Source organism: Dendroctonus ponderosae, unplaced genomic scaffold (genome assembly GCF_020466585.1).
Source record: "Dendroctonus ponderosae isolate FM_Combo_2020 unplaced genomic scaffold, Dpon_F_20191213v2 Dpon_F_20191213_6, whole genome shotgun sequence".
NCBI classification, from domain to species: domain Eukaryota; kingdom Metazoa; phylum Arthropoda; class Insecta; order Coleoptera; family Curculionidae; genus Dendroctonus; species Dendroctonus ponderosae.
Window position 1 is genome coordinate 12,407,992 of NW_026018814.1, and position 23,744 is coordinate 12,431,735.

The following is a 23,744-nucleotide window of genomic DNA, read 5'->3' on the forward strand; positions in this document are numbered from 1 at the left end:
AAAAACGTATGTACCATAGCCATAAACGCTACGCGAATGTATACAACATAGAGAAAGTAAAATATATATTKTACTTACTCTGTGGTTAGAAGTTGTGTAGGGCACTGGCCCGAATAAACCTGTTTACGTTTTTCCAGTCTGACAAATTCACAAGAAAATTGATATATTTTTTTATTTGCGAAAGAATTACATTATGAAATTAAATCGGAACAATGGAAGTGCACATTTTTTTGGATATAAACTATAAATAAGACATTTGAAAAACCTGTTAATTCGAACAACTAGATTCCCAGTAGAAAAAGCATTTGATGTTACAAAATCGAATGTAAGTATATTACATTTAAATACAAAAAAAAATTACTGAAAATAACTTATATAAGATCAGCCACATTCATAGGCATTTCATCAATTTGTGTTGAATAATATTGTTCGATATCACGAAGAATCCTGATGTCATCTGATTTGACAAAGTTGATGGCAACACCTTTACGTCCAAATCGGCCGGACCTACCAATTCGATGGATGTACAATTCACGATTGTTCGGCAAATCGTAATTAATCACCAAGCTGACTTGTTGTACATCAATTCCTGAAAAGATTCAGAATGAACGTAAGCTAATAAATATAATAAAGACAATAATTTCGTCGGTAACATCCGAACAAGAAATCATGTAAGATAGTGCTAGATTCGACGTGCGCCAACCTCAGGTGCTAACGGAGGGGGGAACTATTTAAGTTTAAAGAACTAATAGGCCCGAAACCGGTCCTGGGGCTGCTTGAGGTTGGCGAACCGCGAAACTTGCACTATCTTACATAAACAAATATAACAAAAAAAAACATTCTTAGGGCGTAAATGATTTCGTATTGAAAGGTCCATCCGGTTAACGAATGACTCAGCTAGTGATGGATTAGACTAATACAAAAAATCTGGGTAATTGTTATGATCAGGGGTTTTTGCCAGCCGATAATAACAACAGGTCAAACTACGCACGAGCGTGTTGCCAGACTCCACTGAAATAGCAAATCTCCACAAAAAGTTCATTTAAATTATTCAAAAGGTACGGGCGTTTTAATTATGCCAACAAAACTAATAAAAAACTTTACGAGACATGGGCCTGTAACTTTCTCGTCTAAAAAAATTAACATTTTTTCTGAGTAACCTTTTACTACTTTGTTCAAACAACTAAAAAAATCATCTAGATTTTTCCAGCAACAGAACGGAGTCCAAAGAAAGTCGACGAGTTTTCTTGTAAAACCGATCTCCTAATTTTTTTACATAAGTCTCAGTTTGCCAGTATTTTACAGTAAAACGGTAGAAAAAAGTTTTCTGTTTAGAGACAGTGTTCTTTAATTGACCTAAAAGTGAAGAAATTCCAGTTTCCAAGAGYTTTCAAAATAAATGATTATAAATTTTCGCYTTTTCAGATCGGGGAATTATTTTGAGAAAGACACAGAAAAAAGTGATTAGATTTATGTCCCAAATTCGAAGCTGGAAAGGAATTTCMAAMCTTTTTACACATCGACGAAGGAGGCGAGGGTTCAAATAAAATGTATCTGATAATTTTTCGCGGAAAATACATGAACATTGTCAGTATTTAAGTAAAACTAAAAACTAATGCGTTTTTGCGTAGAAAAAATTGCTTTATAKAAACTTTGCTAAAACTGCAATGACCTGAAATTTTAAACATATTGAGAGCAATGAGGGAGCCGAATTTTCCAAATAATTTTTTGTAAACTTTTGCTCTCTGGTCTTTTTTTCAAGATAGTCTTAATTACTTTAGGTAAAAAACTGAATAAAATTATTTTGGTTTTTCAACCAAAATTCGAAGCTGGTAATGGTTTTCTAAAGTTCCCTGCAAACCGATAAATGAGTGAATTTCCCAGCAACATGAACATCGCAAGTTTTTGTCACAACAGAAGAATATCATCAGAAAATAATGGTTTGAGCGTCTTTGATTAAAAACTTTTAGGTGTGTCATCGGTTTTTGAGAAAACCTTAATGGTTTTGAGGGATAAACGGGAGAATTTTATTTCCGTTTCTGTCCCGAATTCGACGCTCAAAAATGTTTTCGTAAAATTGCTACAAAGCTATAAATTTATCTTGTAATTATGCGCGTTAAAGAATTCCAGATCGTCAGTGAAGTGAAACTCTACAAAATAGAGCGTTTTTGAGTAGAAAGTAAAGCAAAAAAAAATCAGTCCAAACTAAAAAACCACTTTTTTCAGAGAAATGGAAGTGGCGAGTTTTCCAAATAAGTTATTATAAACTTCGGCTTACTCTATTCGTTTTTTTGATAGAAAATTATTTGATTTTGTTCGAAGTTGGAAAGGGATTTCAAAACTGTTTATCAAGCGACGAAGGCGAGTGTTCGAATAAAATGTACCTTGTAATTTTTCACAGAAAATCGCTAAAGATCGTCGGTATTTTTAAATAAAACTTTAGAAAATTGAGCATGTAGAAGAAAGAGTAACTTTGCAAAAACTGAAAATTTGAAGAAATTCTAAAAACATTATTAATAAATGGTCCTTAAAATAAATATAAAAACAACTAAAAAAAGGTCATCAACATTTTCCCAGCACACGAAGTGTTTGAATCGGACAATTAACCACTATAGTCAAACCAAACAAATATAAACCATACATACATGAAAAATATTATCATAAAACAATCAAAATTACCTCTTGCCCATACATCTGTGGTGATCAAAACTCGGCTTTGACCAGACCGGAATTCCTTCATAATATTATCTCGTTCCTTTTGTGGCATGTCACCATGCATAGCGCTGACTGTAAAATTACTCTCTCTCATTTTCTCGGTCAGCCAGTCTACTTTCCTCTTCGTATTGCAAAAGATGACGGCCTGAGTAATGGTCAATGTGTCATATAAGTCGCAAAGGGTATCAAATTTCCATTCTTCCCGTTCCACAGCGACAAAGAATTGTTTGATTCCTTCAAGCGTCAATTCATCACGCTTCACCAAAATTCGAATCGGATCCGTCATAAATTTGGAAGTTATTTCCAAAATTTCGTGAGGCAGAGTAGCGGATATGAGAACAACTTGAGTGGATGGTGGCAGAAATCTGTAGACATCATAAATCTGTTCTTTGAACCCTTTGTTTAACATTTCATCCGCTTCATCGAGCACCAACATTCTTACAGATCTGGTCCTTAAAGCTCGTCTGCGAATCATATCTGGAAAATAAATTCAAACCTTAAACCATCACTGTTCTTAATTTGCCCAACTAAAATATTTGCTACTAAAACTGGCTTTTGAATTCAATTAGATGGCATAAAACGGTCGTTCAAATGTGGGAAACAAATAAAGCTAGTATACGTATGCCCAATTTCAGGTTCTATAACTTATGGTGGGTTTCTCAACGTGTCTGAACGTCATAGCTAGAGTAGGCAAAGCCATATAGCAAAGGAGCACTCTAACCGGTCTTTACAGACGGTTAGAGTGACGTATGTTACTTCGTATTATCAAAAAACTTTGTCCGATTTATTTTAGGTCCCAGATCTGGCGCCTGCTTAATAGTGCAAGCTATAAGTAAATACGAAAAACAATAATTGATTAGTTTTAGGGCTGATATCGCCGGCCGAGGGAATAACCGGCTAACTCGCAGTCCGGTTCCAGAAGCAGCCACCTCGCGACCCGCTTGAAGAACCGGTTAACGCGGAAGCGTTTTATTTTCTCTAAATTTGTAGTGACTGCTCCATACCAAATACCAAAAATACCTGTCCAATATACGCTTTAAAAATTCTGAAAAAAATTGTTGCCTCTAAGATGACAGTTGTCCTATAGATTCGCAATTTTTTCAAAATTATTGAAATTGCTGAATTCATTCTAAAAATTTGAAAACAAAAACAGTGCAAAAAAATACGAAAAGTTTTAGAATTTTTGCTCACAAAATAGCTTTGGTGAACGCTCAAAGATGCCTACATCCATCTGTACCTTAAAATGCGCATGCGTCAGATGCTCAGGCGATCGACTGTGACACCGAAATTGGTTCCAGCGAACGACAACGGCCGGCGCATCGTAAGAGCGCATAACGGCCTCAGAGTCCCACAGATTATTATTTCGCCAGTTAAAAACTTCACGGCCAGGAAAGTCACCTAATCGTTAAGACATTTTTTTGGTTGTCGTTCTTGTCGAAAATGCGGCCCCAAATTCCGTACAGGAGTAAAACAAAATTGATATACAGGGTGATTCAAAATTGGCGTCATTCCTTTTAAGGGGGTGATAGAGGCTCCCTTGGGGAGTACGAGAAAAATCTTGAAATTTTTTTTTTCGATAATTTCTAGAAGATCTTAACAGTTGAAGATCGAATTTCAACTTTGTTATTAAGCATTATTTTGAAATTGTTCCACGTGTAATTGGAAGCATATTAGAATACTTAAGCATTCCAAAAGAAAAATTACGATCTTTGCTTCAAATTCCGAAAATTTTCGATATTAAAAAAGTTCTCTTCTACAATTTTTAGATGGAAAGTCAAAGCGGCAATGATGTTTTTAGCCATTAACAGATAGTTACAGGTAGACAGCCTTTGTCAGTAATAACAATAATTTGTCAAACTGTGACTTACTTTCAATTTCCTTTCACGAATTTGCGGATATGCGATTAGTTCGGGGAAAATGCTACAGTAACAGCAGAAGCTGAAAGAACTCAAGTCAACAAAGGGCGAGGAGAGTGGTTCCAGGAAGACAGTGGACGACAATCGATGTTCGGGTTCCAGGCACCGAGGAACAAGTATTGGACATAATCGAATCGGGGCCTTCCAGGGGCACTCAGGGCACAATAACTGACACTTTCCCAAGCACCAAATAAATACCGAGAAAGGGCTACATTCCTACCACGTTTGTACGATACACACAGCACAAGGAGATACGAATGGAGCAGGAGTTAATTAACTGAATACGAAAAGCTGCTTAATAAGACTGGATAATAGGGAGATTACACAGGCACTAGCTTGTTTGGAATTAACCATTCAAATGTTTGGTGTTGTATGGTTGATTTATAAACACCATTATTCGAGGTTATAAGAACAGGTTGACATTTCGAAATAGGTTCCGTCATTCAACGGCTCCTGTTGAATTTACCTTGTCTCCTTGTCTATCTTATTGTCACTCTGTATAATTCCATGGTTACCGGAATTTTAAATAATTACGAAGCAACAGGTATTTGCGCAATGTTAATTACCAGGCAGATTACCTTGAAAAACATTGCTGCCATATTACTGATATAGTTTTTTGCAAATTTCTTAGTTTTTAATAACAATTAATTTATTTTACTAATTTTTCTGWACTCCTATAACAGCGTCAGACAACACCTCCAGAGGAATGACGCCAATTTTGAATCACCCTGTAGATAAGTTYTATATTGTTGAGGCGGATTCACTTTTTTACAAACTTCTTGTTGGGTATTTCGCCTCAAAAATTKTTGTCTTCWAAAATCAAGACAKAATTTCCTTTTTTATTTCGTTCTTATTGCGAAATAGRAGCACTATTTATCAATCTGTAATAAAAGACGTGAGGAAATTCTGTYTTTTTTAWAGATAAAAAGTTTTGAGGCGAAATACCCAACAAGAAGTTTGTAAAGAAATGGATAGTTATTTTTCAGAATTCTCCAAACTGTAGGCTGAATTTCGCCTGTTGCAGTAACTCTCAATAAACTTCCTCTTCCTGCTTAACAGAAATTGGTTTTTAGGGAGCTGTTATGCTATAGACGCACAGATTCGCAAGCTAGATGGTGTGACGAATTTGATGTTAATTCATAGATGGTGGTGGGTGCGCCAAATGTAAAGCAAACCGTATGGAAATTGTTTCCGACTGTAGCTAATGGATGGCGCCTCGATCCATCATTTCGCATAAAAGTGAATAAAGTAATGCGAAATGGGATCTATTGACGGTGAAACAGAAAACGTTACCGAGAAAAAAACCTCTCAATCTGTCAAATTAACATTGATCAATTGAATTACGACACCAAACTGTGATGGAGAAGTCGAAAGACGTAGAGACGAAATTTTGACAGCTGTCAAATAGTTGTCATGACTCAAATTGGCTGTGACATCCAAGTCGACCTGAAAATTTTGGAAATTCCCATTGGTGTAATCGAAAGCGATACGGAGAAAAAAATCGGTTACCATCATAGCAACCGCATTGTTGAGGGGGACTTGTTTCCATTTCCTTGCTCCTTCCCATCATTTTCGTATCGAGCCAATCAGTTCACGTCAAATTTGACAGCAGGCCAACGGTTACCATGGCAATCAAACTTGATATTCAATCGCTCTTGACATTGCACACCAAATTTAGTCACTCTACGTTTTCGTTTTTGACAGTTTACGTTTACAGCCGTTTTCGAGATATACAAAAAGTAAAAATTATGTAAACATTTAACATAAACACCAGCCCCAGAATGGCGCTATGTAATTTCAGCCAATTTCGACTGTAAATTCGCTATAAAAGGACCGAAAACCGGTTGCCATGGAAGCTGCTGTCAAATTTGACACTGACAAAAGGTCGAGAAGAGAATTTCCTACATTTCATAAAAAAACGTTAAATAAAATCCCCACCGTCGGCCTGACCCAGCTCAGATCGTGCACTATCTTACATGATTTCTTGCTCGGATGGTACCGACAAAATTCTTGTCTTTAATAAATAAAATTTTTAAATTTCGCCAAGAAGTCAAATCGGAAATATCCTTACTTGAAGTCATGGCCTTATTTTCACGTCTTCTGAAACGTCTTACTATCCTTGACCAACAATTTAGAGACACCCTATACCTAAAAAATGCTTTGCAGTTTCATTTGTCTACGCAAAAAGTACGAAACATTCTGTTTAGTCGAACTAGAATCTGCCAATCCGGAAACTTTCTCGCAAACTGTGTAAACGAACATAAATAATGCAAAGTTTAACTATTCAATTTCAAATCTTAACTTCAATTATTTCGATGCCCAACTAGCAATCTGTAGCGCTGTTTATTGAAAAGTTTTATGGACCAGGCCGGGAAAGTGAAGCAATCCCGAAGAAAAACCAGTGGAAAATTATCGTCTTAAGTTTGAGACGGAAACTCCTAGAGCTTTAATTACACTTACCGTAAACTCTGCCTGGGGTACCACTAACAACGTGTTGTCCGTAATCCAATTTCCGAATATCTTCTCCCAGGTTCGTACCTCCAATGCAAGCATGACATTGAACGTTCAGGAAATCGCCCAGAGCCAAAATTACCTTTTGAATCTGAACTGCTAGTTCTCTGGTCGGTGAGAGGCATAAAACCTGAGTCTCACGAACAGTTAAGTCAATCGATTGTAGAATAGAAATTGAGAATGTGGCAGTTTTTCCCGTACCCGATTGCGCTTGGGCAATCACATCTCTTCCTTTTATTATGGGCCATATCGCCCTCTGCTGAATCGCTGACGGCTTCTCAAAACCTAAAAAAAAAATTATTATCAAGTGACTGTCTGTAAATTACGCTAAATATAATTACGGGGTGACAATAAAAATTGTTACCCGGTGTTTAAATAGATGGTTTTGAAAACGCGAACTTTAAAAGTTTGTAAGTGTTTTTTGGCTTAGTTTATGGACCATCCAGGAATTGTTTTCGCTGAAAGTGATTAATTTGAGGTGTTCTTCAAGGTAGAAAAGAAATAACTAAAAAAATTCGGCGGGACTCCAACAACACGATCACTAGCCGACGATATGATCGTTCACAAACTTTAAGTTGAAACAATTTTTCATTTTCCAGTTAAAACCGACTTTTTACTTTAATGAAGATTTTAGTTGAATATATAAAAAGTTACCATGTTGCTTAAATATAACCTCAAATCAGAATATGTTTCATGACCCAGAGCTTCATGCGAACACTCAAGTATCAAATTCGACGAAAAATATAGGACAGTGAAAGGAATAACAGCAGAAACTATGGTGGTTTCGGCAATTTATGTTTTCCTAAAAAGCACACTTACCATAAGCATAAATCCCTCTTGTTAACTCCTCTTTGAGTTGCATATCCGAAAAACTATCCACAACTTCCACATCTTCACTCGTTTCGAACTCCACATTTGAGAGATCCTCAAAGGCAGCATTTTTACTTTTAGTAGCCATTTTAACTAGTTGAAATCCACTAATAAAAACAAGGTTTGGAGAACGCGAACGAACTGGGAGAAATCAAAGCGAGAGTGTCATGACTGTCATGTCAAATTGACATTGTGATTTTATTGCAACGTTGCCTGTATAACTTTTAGAGAACGAGAATTCGACTAGCGTCTACGGAGCGGCCGTACACAATTTACCTACACATATAAATGTTAGGAGAGGACTACAAGTTTTAAAGGATAACTCCCGAAAATTCGTAGTACAAAAGGGTTTTTTTTAGTATTCCGTCAGCCGCCGAGGTATATTATAATTTTATGTAAATTAAGTTACGTAAATAAGATTTTTTTTCCTATCCAATGTACGAGTAAAGGAAGGAAAAATATCTAACCGCTTTCGAAGTGTATCATCTGGCAACGCTGGTGCCAACTTAGCCGGTCTATCTATGATCTAACCATAACCATGCCTTTTCCTGTGACCATAACCTTAAAATCTTGGTTTTCAGCGTGCTGCAAATATAAGTTAGTCATTTGTACAGTGGATCCTGTTTTATTTGGAAAAATCTTGCAGTTGTAATTCATCGTTTAACAATGGAGTACACTGTGGGTAGTTTGGCTGAACTTATTTCAGGCAACAAGTCTGACAATCAAACGAAACTGGTACAAAGACCATTTAAGATGCTTACAAAAACCGATCTAGATTCTGCTAACGTTGGTAAGAACACATTGCGTTCCAAAAATCACTCTGATGAAACGTCGGAACCAAATGTACCAAGCAATAGAAGAAAGAAACATAAAATAGTAAGCGATGTATCTAAAAAAACAATAAAAAAGGTGAAAGTTGAAACTCCTCAAGTTCAGAAGATAGAGTCAAGGGCATTTAGAGGAAACTTGGGACGAAAGCGAAAAGGTGACCAAGAAAAAACTGATGCGAATGCAGATGATAATTCGGCAGACTCATTTAAGAAGCCAAAACTTGTTACAAATGAAGTCAGTGCGGCAAATCGCATCAAAAACAAATTTAATCAGGAAATCAAGAGTTCTAGCGAGTATAAGGACAAAACTTTATTTGTGGGAAATCTGCCAATTTCGGTATCAAAAGATAAAATTAAGAAGCATTTTAAAAAGTATGGAGCTATAGATAGCTTAAGAATTAGAGGCATAGCTGTTGCTGATATTAAGACATCAAAAAAGGTGGCAGCATTGAAAAAGGAGTTTCATCCGGATAGGAATTCGGTTTGCGCTTTTATAAGGTATGTATTGCGAGTGAATTAAACCTCAAAAATAATTTTTCCAATTTTTATTTTCAATTTGTTCTCATACAGTTTTACTTTGATGTTTGAAGGTTTAAAGAGTCTGAAGATGCGAAAAAAGCTGAAGCTGAAAATGGTGTTCTTTTCTATGATCATCACCTGAGAGTGCAGTTTTGCGAATCAGATGCAAAACCTGACGAATCAAAGGCAGTTTTTATTGGAAATCTTCCATTTAGTAAGTATATCACCGTATAAGGATTCAAATTCGCTTTTATTATTTGTCATGCAGAATATTAACTTTTTTGTGTTGTTTATGTGCTTACACAGGACATTACACGACCTGAAATATTCCCATATAATTTATAAGGTGGGCAAAAATTAGAGATTTATGCAATTTTACTACTAATTATTTTACTAGTTCTTACAGCACTGCATATGAATCCGACAATTTTAATTAACTGAACATATCGATTGTTCAGTTCCATATAGCAACAAGTCAAAAATCATTGTTTTGAGTAGTTCAATGTTAAAGATTACAGGTTTTTTGAAATTGTAATAAACAACAGACTAAAGTCTGATTCATAAATTTGCTCTGCGATTGTTGTTAGCAGACCGTCTCATAACAATAATGTCACAAAAAGTACTTGTTTTATTCATTTTAAAGACGTTAGTAATGATTTTATGACTTGTTGCCGTATGAAGCTAGTGTTTTAAACAGTTAGATACAGATTTATTGCTTTTCTTATATTTGTTTGTTATAGAAAACTTTTAACTTGTAATTATAAGCGGTACGTAGACTAGTCTGTTCCCATTCATTCTGCAAACTATCTAACCTAAACTACACACTTCTAATCGGAATCACTATTATCTGCTGTAGCTGTTGTTGACGTAAAGGGTAGCTCTTTATAAAAGTCGAGTATTGGCTGGGAAAGTCTTTTAGACGTTGCGTCTAACGTTATCCTTTATTTCATCACCCTTTATTTCATCATGTTACCCGTGTTAATATGGAATAAATAAATTACAAGCAATTTTAATTACAGCAGCTGAAGATGAAGAACTCTGGGACTTATTCAAGATTTGTGGACCGATATCGCATGTTCGTATTGTAAGAGACGGGCGAACTGGTATTGGTAAAGGATTTGGTTATGTCAATTTTAAAGACAGTGATTCAGTACAATTCGCATTGGAAAGAGAAACATTCACTCTGAAAGATAGAGAGCTCAGAGTGTCATTATGTGAAGCTAATAGAGCCAAAAAACAATCGGTATGTATTTCAAAATATAAAATTGTATATTTACACAAAATGCTATTGAGCATTTTCGTAATTACTCTGTGGAGGAATTAGGACGTAATGAAGAAGAGTCAGAAACATATTGAAAATGTTTTCGTTTATTTTCTTCGTATATGATTATTATTAGTTGCAATATTGCTGTTTGATATCCGCTCGAAGGACCAAAATGTTTGATATCCGGCTGGAAGAACCAAAATGTTTGATATCCGGCTCGAAGGACCAAAATGTTTGTGAGATTGTTTGATTTTGACACTTTTTCTAATTGGCCTGGGCAGTACGTTCTTTAAAATCGGCTGAGTGGAGTAATTCTACTTGAGTGGGGAACTGTTTCCAATTAGTTCACTTGAGCACTGATTTGATTTGAGGGTGAATAATTACGGGCTGGGTTTTGAGAAACTTCTCTGCCAGAGTCTGCGATGTGTATTGCTTTGAGGCGAAACACTCCCGATTTGTACGACTTGAGGTGAAACAAAAAACTGTGTTCTACTTGAGGTGAAAAAACAAACTGTGTTCTACTTGAGCTGAAACAACAAACTGTGTTCTACTTGAGGTGAAACAACAAACTGTTTACGACTTGAGGTGAAACGACAAACTGTGTACGACTTGAGGAGAAACAACACACTGTGTTCTACTTGAGGTGAAACAACAAACTGTGTACGACTTGAGGAGGAACAACTGTGTTCTACTTGAGGTGAAACAACAAACTGTGATCTCTGGTCACTTTTGTCGACTGAGGTAAAGACGACATCAGAAGTGCAGGGTGAGGGAAACAGGGTATTTCCCACGCTCTGTGCTCGGCTCTGTTGGGTGGTCGCTACAAGAACTTAAACTTTCAATAGTGAAAAGAGCACAGTTATGTAACAATTGTTGCCCTTCTGATTTCACAATGCCCTTTGTAGTAGACATTTGGTATGTAGTGCATTCTGTTAAGTGAACTACTTGGAAACGAAAACAATCACCAATTGCATCAAGGCTTTCACGCTTGCCATGCAATTCGAGCAGTTGTACCGCTTAGCGGGGTGTCTAAGTTTCCCAATTGGCCCGACAGATACGGCTGATTTGGGATCTTCCCGGGAATCGGTAACAAAAGCGCACCGTTTCAGGAATTCAGCATTGAAACGTAAACTTGGACAATAACTGTATCCATTGTTTAAATGTTATTTGAACAGCCCCCATCATCTTCAAGTCTTTGACGGGATAAAAATTGTTTGAGGCAAGGAACATTCTAAAAATGTTTTTGAATGTACAGGGCTTTTCATAATTTAGGGTGCTTTAATATCATCTTTGACTTCATGAGACCCTGTTTGGTTGGAACCCTGCTCACCTCGTCTGTATGTCTCTAAAGTATATTTGTTTTGATAGTTTCTTAGGGTAGCATTTATTTCGCCGTCTCCTTATGAAGGTTGGCGATCCAAATGGCCAGTGTGGTTTTGAAAACAGCTGCTCGGAAAATCTCTGTGGATGTGCGCTTAAACTACCTGCGGATGTCCTTCAGCCATGAGTTCTGGCGACTTCCAATGGATCTTTTTCCCTGAATCTTCCCTTCGATGATGAGTTTCAGGATTTCGTATCGGCTGCGATAATATGTCCAAGATACTGTGTTATCTTTCTTTTATCGTTTAAAGCAGTTCCTTCTGTTCATACATTCATATAAGGGGCCATCTATCACTGTCGTATAGAAGGACAGAGAACACATAGCAACGGAGCATGCGTGTCCTGAGCTCCAGCTCAATTCCAACCTAGCAAAAAAATGTGATCTAAAACTCCTTGAAATCAAGACTTTTTTGAGAAAACTACCGACGTTTCCTTATCGATGGTTAACTTTTTAAAAGGCCATTTATTTCGCTCTGGAATAATGTAAAAATAAGCAAAAACGGGATGGAAAGCATGAAATTTTGGCATAATCTTGCACCTGTGTCTGATTAAAATGTTTTGCTTTCTGGGTCAAAACTACTCGAATTTCCTTATTCATGTTGTTCTGACTGAATCGAGTTCTAAACTCTCTATCCAACGATACCAATGTCATGATCAACCGTGACGTCATCGGGGTCACGACCCCAACCCCCCCCTTGTGCTGGGGTTATGTCGACTAGCGACACATTTTCAAATTTCATGGGCAACAAAAGGACATACCTGGAATCGTAAACTTTAGGTCCCTTGAAGAAAGACCCTATTCTTAAACTTAGGTTCTTGGAAGGTTATACTGTTATCCAATTAAATTCTTGGATTTTTTTTGAAAAAAAATTCTGTTTTTTCGGTATTACCAACTCCTCCAGGGAATTGATGCTAATTCTGAATCAACCTGTTGGTAAATTAGTTATGGGAATTAATGGTCATAAAATTATTTCAGAAAAAGAAGCTAAGGAGTAAAGCAGGAAAGCCTATTTTGAAGGGCAAACAAAATGATGATACGCAACCCGCTGAACCAAAAGTTAAAGGGAATGCAAATACAGGCTCATTCGCTGGAACAAAATTCGATGATATGAAAAAGGTAACAATTAACTCACTAATTAGACACTCATTTGTTGAAATGAATGAAATAATACATTCACGCTTAATATGTTGTTACAGAAAAAGAAGTTGGGAAAAGGTAGTAGGAGCAGCTTGGAAAAGAAAAACCTTGCTAAACAGCTTTCTGTTTCGAAAATACAGCGTAATTTAGATGTTTAACAATTGATATTGTTCTTAATAAAGCATTTACTTGACAATTCTATTTAGTTTATCTTGTACAACTTTAGGAAAGTCAAACCGTTTACTTTTTGTGCAATCTATACATAATGTGCCGTTATAAAAAATACGGCAATTAGCATCTTTGCAAACCATTCTTCTACACACAATGCAATGTGAGCCTAGAATCAAAAATTCCTCTTGTTTTGGTGGAATAAACGGATCTTCAATAACATAGGAATCTTCTTGCAACAAAAAATATTTTTGATAGGGTGGCAATTTTCCGAAATAATCATACTTTTCTCTCAGTCCACATAAAATGCATTCAAAGTATTGCAACTCATTCGCACTTTTCTTTATTAGATTAGGAATGTTTTCACTTTTCTCAGATTCGGGTTTTACGTCTGCTGCGATGATTAACGGCGCATCGCTCTGATCGGCAAACTCGGACTTTAAGGTCTCCATGTTTTCTGGAAAAAAACGAGCATTTATTTCCTGAAGAAATAAAAAACATTATCTGGACTAGTTTATTGAAACATTGATTATTTACACTGGAGTAGGTACGTTTAATTTCTCTTTAGGTAATTCTACAGGCCACCAAAATGGTTTAACTATTGAAGCTTCTCCATTTCCAACTGTAATACTACCGAGTTCTAAGGCTTCAGCAACTCTTAATAAAGCTAAACCCACGTTGCCTTCAATACCCCTTAATTTTCCTAAATTAGACTTATTTATAACGATATTTCCTTCGGGTAGGGCCGTGGGAACTTTGGAAAAATGTAACGGCATCAACCTCTTCCTGATTACTCCTGTGTGATATGTTCTGGCCGTTAACTCTTGTCCTATGTAACAGCCCTTATGAAAACTAACTCCGTGCAAATAATCACAGTTACATTCTAACGGAAATGAGCTTCCGGAAAGTAAGTCTTCTATACCTTCTCCAATTCCTAAGCTAAACTTGAGTTTTCTATAACTGTTCGAATCGTCACATTCCACCAAACTATTTAACACACTTTGAACATCTATCCGTTTTGATAGTATTCTGAAGCCCATATGTGGCACTCTGGGGTCTTTAAATATTAACAGACTATTAAAAGATCTGAAACCAGCGGAACTTTCTGGGAAATCACTTTTCCCAGCATTCTCAATTACACTTTTAAAGTCAGTGACTGAAGTGTCAAGAAATTTGGAACTATAAAGAACATGCACTTCATAGTCATCTAAACCAGTTATATCCACTTGTCGCTTAACTTTGTACATTTTGAGATGTTTCTGTAGCGTAGTACTTGCTATTCGATCGCATTCAATCCAATACTCGTCTTTAACTTCGGTTTTATAGATCAGCGTATCAAATAATATGCGTCCCCTAATATTAAGAAACATTGCAAACATACTTCCAACTCTATCGCTTAGATGATTGATATCATTTGTGATCAACCCTTGTAAAAAGTTAGAAGCGTCGGGCCCTTTAACTTGCACAAGACTACGCTCTTTTAAATGTTGAAGGCAGTTTCTCGATTGCGCCACTGAGCTAAAGAAGCGTTTCATAATCGACCGGGCGTTTGTTACAGTCATCATCTAGAATACAGTTCTCAAATTCCAAACTTAAGAACAATTTAAAAACTTACCACTATTAGAAGTCAATAATGTTGCTTATTTTTGTGAAAGAAGGGAAAACATCTTTGAAATATATTAGGTTATGTTTACAACTCTCACTCATCTCATCTCTCAAATTAGCTAAGGGAAATAACAATGCGTGCCATGTATCGATTCATGGAAAATTTGGTGGTCATGTACTTCATGTCAATCGTTGCTTCGCGTTCTTTCTGATTTTCCCTTAAAGAACCCTTTACACGCAAGTGCACAAAGTAGTTTCAGTGAAAAAAACTTCGAATCGTTATAAAGAAATAAAGAAACGCGTTATCCTCCAATAACGTAAACGGTTATTTCTTTACTAATGCGCATGCTCAGAATAACAATTAACGTAAAATGTGTTGCAGTTAAGGGGCCTAAAAACTCCCTATTAGCAGTTGTTTTAACAAAAATAAACGCATTTTAACAAGTAGTAATGTTATAATACACTGTATTGAAATGGGAGAAGGCAAACACGTAACGTCACACCTTCCGCTCACGTCTCTAGCGCTCAGGGTTACCAGGCAACCAGTACAATTTAGGAACCTCACATTTGACCGTTATTTTGTTTACATGTGATTGTGATTTGTTTAGTTGCCTTAACTTCTAATTTTGATATGATGAGAAATATGGCACATTATTTTCATTTAGACTTATTCAAAATTAAAGTGCATCAAAGTGGCGCACTAAGTTCTATTATCAAACATAAAATTGTAAGGAAGTGGGAAACTCTTACGTATGGATTGGAGTGTCCGCCAGACACTTTTAGCTTAGAGTATGTTTTCATCCAAATCTACAACAATTTACACATATTTAACCGGAAGGCAGCAAATGTAAATTTTACACCGGACATAATCAAGTCTTTGAGCAAAATAATTCCAATGGAATATTTTGGAATTCCTTACAATAGGAAAATATTTATGATGATTGTAAAAAGGATTATGACACAGAGCCGGGGTGAATGCATTCATCAGTGTGTATTATTTAAAAGATTTGTTTACGAAGCAATTCCTTGGATAAATGTAAACCACGACAGAAAAGCTCAATTATTATATGCTAATACTGTTCTATTGCAAACAGTTGTAAAACGTTTTATTAGGAAGTATTATCATTTTTTATGCAATTTTAAAAACAGAGAATATATTGTCTACCCTAAAGGTAAGTACCCTTACTAATAGTGGTGGAAATAATCGACTTGTTTTCGTAATTCAAAGAATTTTCTTACCTAGAGAGCTATGAAAATGTCTGATCTTAACTCAGATTTGACGTGTCTCGTATATTTGACCAGTAAATTGTCAATCAATTACTATACAGGGTTACTGATTGAACTTTGGCCACCCCTTTTGCATCTAATATAAAATTTGGAGAAAATTGTTACATACAAAAGTTATATATATTAACGTCTAGTTTACTTTGAGATAGTACCAATTGATACAGGGAGTCTCAAATTCAAGTGGCAGACAAACTTACTCTTTTTTAATGGAATGCCGTACTTTTTATTGCACATTCGAGCTATTCGTAAATTTCTAGGCCTATTCGATATAAATGTTCTATACCTAATGATTTTCAACGGTTTTTGAGTTAATATCCAATATTGATTGACCTTTGGCCACCCTGTTTTTGCATCTAATTTGAAAATCAGGTAGCAGACCACATTTACACTCGTGTCATATTCTCGTTGCCTAGGTTACCAAAAATAATAGCTCCGAATTTGTCAAAAAGAATAGACATAATTTTATTAATTTAAGTGACAAACGAAACTTTTTTGCAAAGTCAGCTATAATGTTTTTTTACAGCAAGAGAAAAACTTGATATTTATGAAATCTATACCCAGACAGCATTATTAAATCCATTGGACGTCCATAGGGCAACGGATTTCGGGCAGCCGCATGTCCAATGGATGTCCATAATTTGTCCGATTGCTGTCTAATTGACGTCCATTTTCCTATACAAATGTCACAGAATCCTACCTCCGCCGGATGTCCAACGATAAGGCATCTAACGGACACGACATATATTGTATTTAAAATATTAATTTTGGATTTATAAAACTTCTGGATGTCTTGGTGACATCCAGAAGCCTTGATATCTATCAGAAGCATTAAACTTCGTTATTTCCGTTATGAATTGCAATTTCGATTAATAAAACAAAAAATCTAGTGCATTTATTCAGTTATACAGTGTGTCGCACTTAAGATGTAAACACCCCTACATTTTAGTTATTTTTAGAAGCAAGGTTTTCAGTTTTGGTACAGAGGTAGAATGTTATGTATGAGCTTAATTGTTTAGGGTACCCATTTTAACCTTTAGACCAAAACCCAGCCTACTACGACTTTACGACTACGATATCTCTAACGCATCGCAAAATATAGCGAATTGCCCCTATTCGCAAAGTCGTAGTAGGCTGGGTTTTCATCTGAAGTTAGAAATGAGTACCTTAACCAATTAACCTCATGACATTCTACCTCTGTACCGAAACTGAAATCCATGCTTCCAAAAATAAAAGAAATACGGGGGTGTTTCCATCTTAAGTGCGACACACATGGAATATATTAAAAACCTAAATAACTAAAAACAGATTTAAAATGTGAAGTTGATGACTTTTAATTTTGCTATTCTTATATATTATAACTTATGATTCGTGTTATGTTTTTCATTCGAATAATAAATATTGTTGGCGAAAATCCGTTTTTCAAACTCCTGACGGATTGGCGCCGTCCTCGTTCGAAAAACGACACTTTTCGCCCTTGTAACGAAAACTACTATTAAAAGTGAATAACTATTCAAATAGACTAGTGAAAATATCCCACATTTATCTTAATTTACCATTTATAACTTTTACATTTTTATAAAAAATTCTTTCTTGAAGAATATTTTTTTCCTATTATTTCTGCGTAAAAAGCTATTCAGTAGACGCATTTCAATTTTAATGTAATTGCCATTTTTACAGAATGTATAAAATCACAATTATGTACTTTATTGATTGGATTGGTCGAAAAAGCTCGACCTTTCACCCTAATTCATAATTGCTTTATATAAATCATATTATTGTCGGTATGGATTTTAAGTACTAAAATACTTTGTTCGTAAAACATATGTCGCAAACTATCTTCCTTTGACGTAAGAAAAGTCCTGCTTTAGGAGAATGTAAAATTAATATTCTCCTCTATCTATAATTCGAATTGTTGTCGAAAATCAAATCGATTCTTTCCACCATCGACTAATTTCAATAATTAATTTAATGAATTTATCACTGATTTTTAATTGATATCTTAATTTTCAGCCTCCGTCCATTCTTTTATGGATAAAAACCTTGCTGAATGTATTAAGAAAGGGCGCTTGACCAAAATTGGCAATAATTATAAAGCATCTGGAAAACTCATTTTTACACCAAAATTGACTATCTATGAGTTGATTCATAGACCAATAGTTTGCACTTATTCGAGTTGTAAAGATGGGTTTAGACGAAGAGGGTGGAATGATGGTAGAGTAGCCATAATGAAAAAGGCGTTAAAAGATTTGACCTCTAAATATCAAATTGGCGGTCAGAGTAATTTATTTTCAAAGTGGAAGACATTTCTTGAGCTGAATCCAAAAAGGAAATTGTATGGTAAGCACTTGTATACAACTGTATAATATACACACACACGCGCTATAGTTTCGATTGCACTAAACCGGCGTTCTTCATACAGCAATAAAACTAGACCTTCTGGATGCATTTGGCATGATTGATATCCAACAACTAAAGTGTTTAATAGAAGACAGCACAGAGTTTCTGACAAACTCTCAAATAATATGGTTCAAAAATATCCTAGATCAGCAATATGTTCACGTCAGAGGAAAGCAGCAGATTTACAGGTGGAATCATGGTAAGTTTTTTACAGCACTTATGAAATAAGATCGCGTGCGATAGTTTTGTAAAGTCGACCAACTTTGCTCCACTCGTCAAGGTTAACTATTGTAGAATTATCTTTACTATAACATGCAATTTACACAATTTTCAACCATATATGTAATTCCAATATTACTCATATGTGAGCCAGGTGAAAGCTTTTAACGAATTAAGTAGGTTAATCGCAAAATATATGCCTTCATATTCTGCACGATTTTCCTATTCATTTCGAAAGATTCATGAGAGATTTGGAGTAGGCATGGGTAACTCAGTCAATTTTGAGGAGTTAGCGCAGTGATGCCGTAGTGGTTTGGTTCGTCAACCCAGCGCATCAGCGCAATATATTTGGTTAAATGTTGCTCCTAAAAAATGTGGTAAAAAAATGTGTTTTTTGTAGGTAAGTGTTAAATTTGAGCACTGGGACTAGTAAAGCTTTAATTCGCCCGTGGGTTAAATGCTAGTTAGCGTAATTCAAAGTGCGACACAGTGAGACGGGATGAGTTTTAACGAAAAACTGAGAAACTAAAAATACTCTACAAGTTCAGAGTTGTGCGTTCAGTAAAGAAGAGTGCGCTCTAAATGTCTTCAACATTTCTAAAATCCATAAAAAAGTAATTTTAATGACATGAAATTATGAATTTTGCGTGCTTTGTAAATGTAAAGTAATTGTAAATGCACTGTTTTACGCAACCGCAGACCCTTCAATAAAAATTCCAACTTCTTAAGTAGCCACTAGAAAATTGAAAGATTGACATTCTTAGAAGAAAATAAAATTTACTGACGCAAGGTGCTTTATGACCTCCAATGGCTTTTCGATTGTGGAATAAAAATAATACGCAAAACTTCACATGAGCTTTATGTAAAAATACAAAGCTGCCCAAAATATTCCCAAAGTTTGATAAATATAAGACTAAAATTTCCACATGTACATGGCAATCAGGGCAGAGTAATGCTAAACTTACCGAAAGCCACATAGTGCCATCTAGAAAGAAACAGCAGGAAATCTGTCCAAAGCCAAACTTATTTGAAATCAGTCAAGCAAGAGAGTGAAATATTAAAGAATCCATAAAACTTCAGTTGCTTGTCGTAAAACTAAACTCAGCTCAAGCTAAAATATTGATTAGAGATAATTCTTAGCAGCTTTCTGCAAGCTATTTGGCGCCTCATCCTCCATTTTCTACCCACGAATCCTTAAAAATTTCACTACACTTTCACAAACTACCGCACTTGCCATAAGGGCCACAATGATTCTATATTTCTCATCTAAGAACGCGATTCACGCGTCACAAAGGATTATCGACCGATTTCGTTCTCTGTCGGTAGGAAACTGAACATTCATACAGCTTTTCGAAAAAAGTCACCGAACTACAGAATAAACATAATTATTTAATCATTTGCACGTTCGCCTTTTCGATGATTCATTGCTCTGCTGTTGCTTGGCAGTTCGATTTCAGTTTGTTTATTGTTGACATTTTTGTAGAAAGTGCCTGTTTGCATTGCAATATTTTCAAAAGAAAATTGCACGTTTTAGCTTAACGAAAATCAACAACAACTAAACGAAAAACGCCCCAACCGCCGATCTTTCACTAATTTAATTTTAAATTTAGAGCCATTTATGCAGGGTGGTCTTCAACAAATGTCCAAAAATTTACTGACATATTGTTTAGGCCAAAATATTGCGTTTCAGGCAAATTTGTGTTATCCGAAAGTTAATAGATTCCTAGATACAGTGTGTCAAAGTGTAAATAAAAATTTCGTTTTTTCTGAATAGATTTTTAACCAGTTTTACTAGTACCACAAAAATTTGTGTTTGGGTGTTTTTTAGATCGGCAAATTAAGAAAATCATTAAAATCACTAATTTTGTATATGACCTCCGATTAACGCTAGAAATGCTCTATAATATACTTCGATTTTATCTATAACATTTTGAATATGATTGATCTTAATATCGTTAATTGCATTTACTATTTTAAGGCGTCCATCTAGAGTCTCATACACAATTTTCTTCAAATAACTCCAGAGATAAGAATCAAGCGGCGTTAGGTCGGGGCTGTTTGGAGGCCATTGGAAATGACCCGCTGGTCCAATCCAGATATCAACATTTTCATTTAAAAAAAGTACTACCGGGCGAACGTTATGGGGTGGAAAGCGCGCCTTGTCGAATTTTAAGGCTTCTTTGTTTTGTTGCTATTTAACATTTTTAAAACATAATTCAGAAAATGTACTATGTTAAATTTGTAAAAAATACTATGTTAAATTTGGACATTTCCTTGTTTGCTATTTTTATTTTAAATTCAGATTTAAAAAAATGTTAGTAGAATTAAACAACATCTGCGTTGATCACATTCACGATTTACTTGGAATAAACGGTCTAAGGGGGTGTCAACTTTTGAGAAAACACCCTGTACAATGCTAAGTGCAGTGCGTCGTTATGGCCATACCCTGAGGCACTTTATTTAGATATAATTCCCAATAACAAAACGTATTATACACATTTTTGTAATTTTCTAGTCATCAGACCCTTGCGGTCGACGTTAACAATAGGTACCTTAAACTTTTCTTAGTGGGATTGGAACTTTCGACGAACCCAAAACTATTTGAGACTTGTGGTGTTTTTGTTTCTGTTGTGCCTTTTCTTCTTCAAATACGGTTTTCTACCACGTTTCACTCATAGAAATTTTTATTACTTTCCATAAGGTAAGATATAGCATATACAGGGTGTCCGAGATAAGAATGCATTGCATGGGAATCTCAAATTTATAGGGTTTAAAGCTATTTTTATTGAAAATGAATTGAGCAGTAGATTTGGGTACTCGAATTTGACTTTAAATTTTCCTTATTGATAGATTGATAGATCAAGCTTTTCAACAACTGCTTTTGTTTATTGGAAGGTTTTATCTAGTTTTAGTGGGTTTTACAAATAACCCGTACTCCTTTAAGTTGCTGTCGTATTTCAGAATATTTGTCGTTGTACGTGTTTTCGGCAGCTACACTATTGTTGTGAGATAAGATGTAACATGAAAATATTTTTTTTTACAAACAAATTTTTGTTTACTAATACGTTATGTAGTTTTATTCGGACCATATGAAAAATAAAAGTTGATGATGTTGAAAGAAACGAAACGTAATAAATTTTCATCCAGACCATCTTGTAGAGCTTGAACTGGTGCCATGCTAAAGTATTTTTTGTTTTTTGATGGTTCGAAATAACTTCAAAAAAGAGAAAGATAAAATCCGAAATATCACTTTTTCTAAATATCTCAAAAACAAAAAGAAATTCTTCCCTGATTGCGCAACTTTTTTCGAATTTAACCGACTTCGTATCTCTTACGGTTTCGGAGATCCCCATGCAATGCATCCTTATCGTGGACACCCTGTATAGCTAGAAATACGTATTTTATAACCCCTTGCCACAAATTCCCGTTTGTACACAAAAATCAGCTTAATAATATTAAAAACATTAACCAACACAAACCGAAGCTGACAAAAACTTAAAAAAAACTGCCGGAAACTAACACAAACATCTGAGTACGAAATGTGCCTAAGAAAAATTCAAGTACAAACAAAAAACTGCCCACCTAAGATATTATCTATGAGGACAAGAATATCATCGGTAACATCCGAGCAAGAAATCATGTAAGATAGTGCAAGTTTCGAGGTTCGCCCACCTCGGTGCAGGTTTTGCGGTCACTAATTTCGGGCTGAACCCAGCTAATTATAGCTAATAGGCTTGAAACCGGTCCTGGGGGTCCCTGAGGTTGGCAAACCTCGAAACTTGCACGATCTTACATGATTATCTATAAGGTGGGAAAATTGTTAACTTCGGACGCGAGGGTTAGATAAACTAGGAAATGTCCAGATTTTAATCTAAGTTTGACGATATTTTTTGTAGGATTGCTGCAGGGGAAAGCTATGTCTCCTATCTTATGCGACTTATATTTAAGCTACCTGACCCATAGTTGTCTTAAACAATTTGACAAATCGGACTTCCTCTTCCACAGGGCTGTGGACGATTTATTCTTCGTTTCCACATGTGAAAGTCATATCCTTCAATTTGAGATGGCAGCGTATGGAATTTCGATCCTGAATGATGCCAAAACTCGCAGATTTTTGAATGCCCCAGGTGAAGACCCGTGTATAGTATTTTACGGCAAGGTTTTCAATTTAGACACAAGAGAGACGGGTACGGCGTATCAATCTGGCACTCAACTGAGGAGTAAGTTCAAGTTATGGAATTGGGGTACTCAATTTGGGAGTGATCAACCATTATCGTTCATCATTAATGCTATGCGGTAAGTAGAATACACCAAGCCAATATAAATTACATTTCCATACCATCTTAATTTTTCACAAGCATAATGATGTTAATAGCGTCGGTATACACGCGAATTATCTTGTACAGAAACGTTTCTTTCATTTTAATCGTTGTCATCATTTTTCGGTTACTTCTTAAGACAGAAAAAATATGTCTACTTCGCTTCATGTACATATTTGTATTACATTTTATATCTACTAACACAATTACTATCATAGATAGGCCTGGGTAACTCAGTGAATTTTCATATGTTGACGTAGTGCTGCGCAAATAGCTTGGTGCGCCAACCCAACGCACCGGCGCAGTATTTACTGGCTCAGATTATCTTGCAGTAAATTCGTATACAGGGTGATTCACGGTCGATGGCGTATTAGACGCTTAAGGAGAACGCGACACCCGATCTATCTGCAAATTTGTACCACGAAGTCACCCGATATGCTCTATCGGTCTAAAATATTTTCAGCAATGCGAGGTTGCCGCTTATACCGAAAAGTGCATACAACGTTGATATTTTAAATGAGACACCCTGTATATCATTGCACGATTAGATTTGCCATATAGATTGATTATTTTTGCATAACAATTCCTATATCTCTCTAAAGCGGT

The 23,744-nt window shown here is 35.7% G+C and overlaps 4 protein-coding genes across 4 annotated transcripts in view; 2 read left to right on the plus strand and 2 right to left on the minus strand.

Moving 5' to 3' along the window:
• Positions 1-157: 157 nt before the first annotated feature.
• Positions 158-8,222, minus strand: LOC109535086 (eukaryotic initiation factor 4A-III). Its single transcript, XM_019900910.2, has 4 exons — positions 7,962-8,222; positions 7,092-7,427; positions 2,680-3,192; positions 158-589 (listed from the first exon to the last, which is right to left on the minus strand). The coding sequence occupies exons 1-4, from the start codon at positions 8,098-8,100 to the stop codon at positions 372-374; spliced, it is 1,206 nt and encodes a 401-aa protein (XP_019756469.1). The 5' UTR covers positions 8,101-8,222; the 3' UTR covers positions 158-371.
• A 331-nt stretch (positions 8,223-8,553) lies between these two features.
• On the plus strand, positions 8,554-13,339 carry LOC109535093 (nucleolar protein 12). Its single transcript, XM_019900917.2, has 5 exons — positions 8,554-9,340; positions 9,433-9,575; positions 10,381-10,604; positions 12,982-13,122; positions 13,203-13,339. Exons 1-5 carry the CDS (start codon positions 8,679-8,681, stop codon positions 13,299-13,301), a joined length of 1,269 nt encoding a protein of 422 aa, XP_019756476.1. The 5' UTR covers positions 8,554-8,678; the 3' UTR covers positions 13,302-13,339.
• Positions 13,340-13,811: 472 nt separating this feature from the next.
• LOC109535094 (putative transferase CAF17 homolog, mitochondrial) lies at positions 13,812-15,031 on the minus strand. The gene is made up of 2 exons (XM_019900918.2): positions 14,927-15,031; positions 13,812-14,876 (listed from the first exon to the last, which is right to left on the minus strand). The coding sequence occupies exon 2, from the start codon at positions 14,874-14,876 to the stop codon at positions 13,845-13,847; it is 1,032 nt and encodes a 343-aa protein (XP_019756477.2). The 5' UTR covers positions 14,927-15,031; the 3' UTR covers positions 13,812-13,844.
• Positions 15,032-15,214: 183 nt separating this feature from the next.
• Positions 15,215-23,744, plus strand: part of LOC109535092 — a gene marked incomplete in the record, with an annotated part of 9,135 nt that continues 605 nt past the window's right edge. The window contains 4 exon segments of the mRNA XM_048667743.1: positions 15,215-16,088; positions 18,214-18,540; positions 18,623-18,799; positions 22,716-23,115. Of these exon segments, the coding sequence (XP_048523700.1) occupies positions 15,548-16,088; positions 18,214-18,540; positions 18,623-18,799; positions 22,716-23,115 (1,445 nt within the window).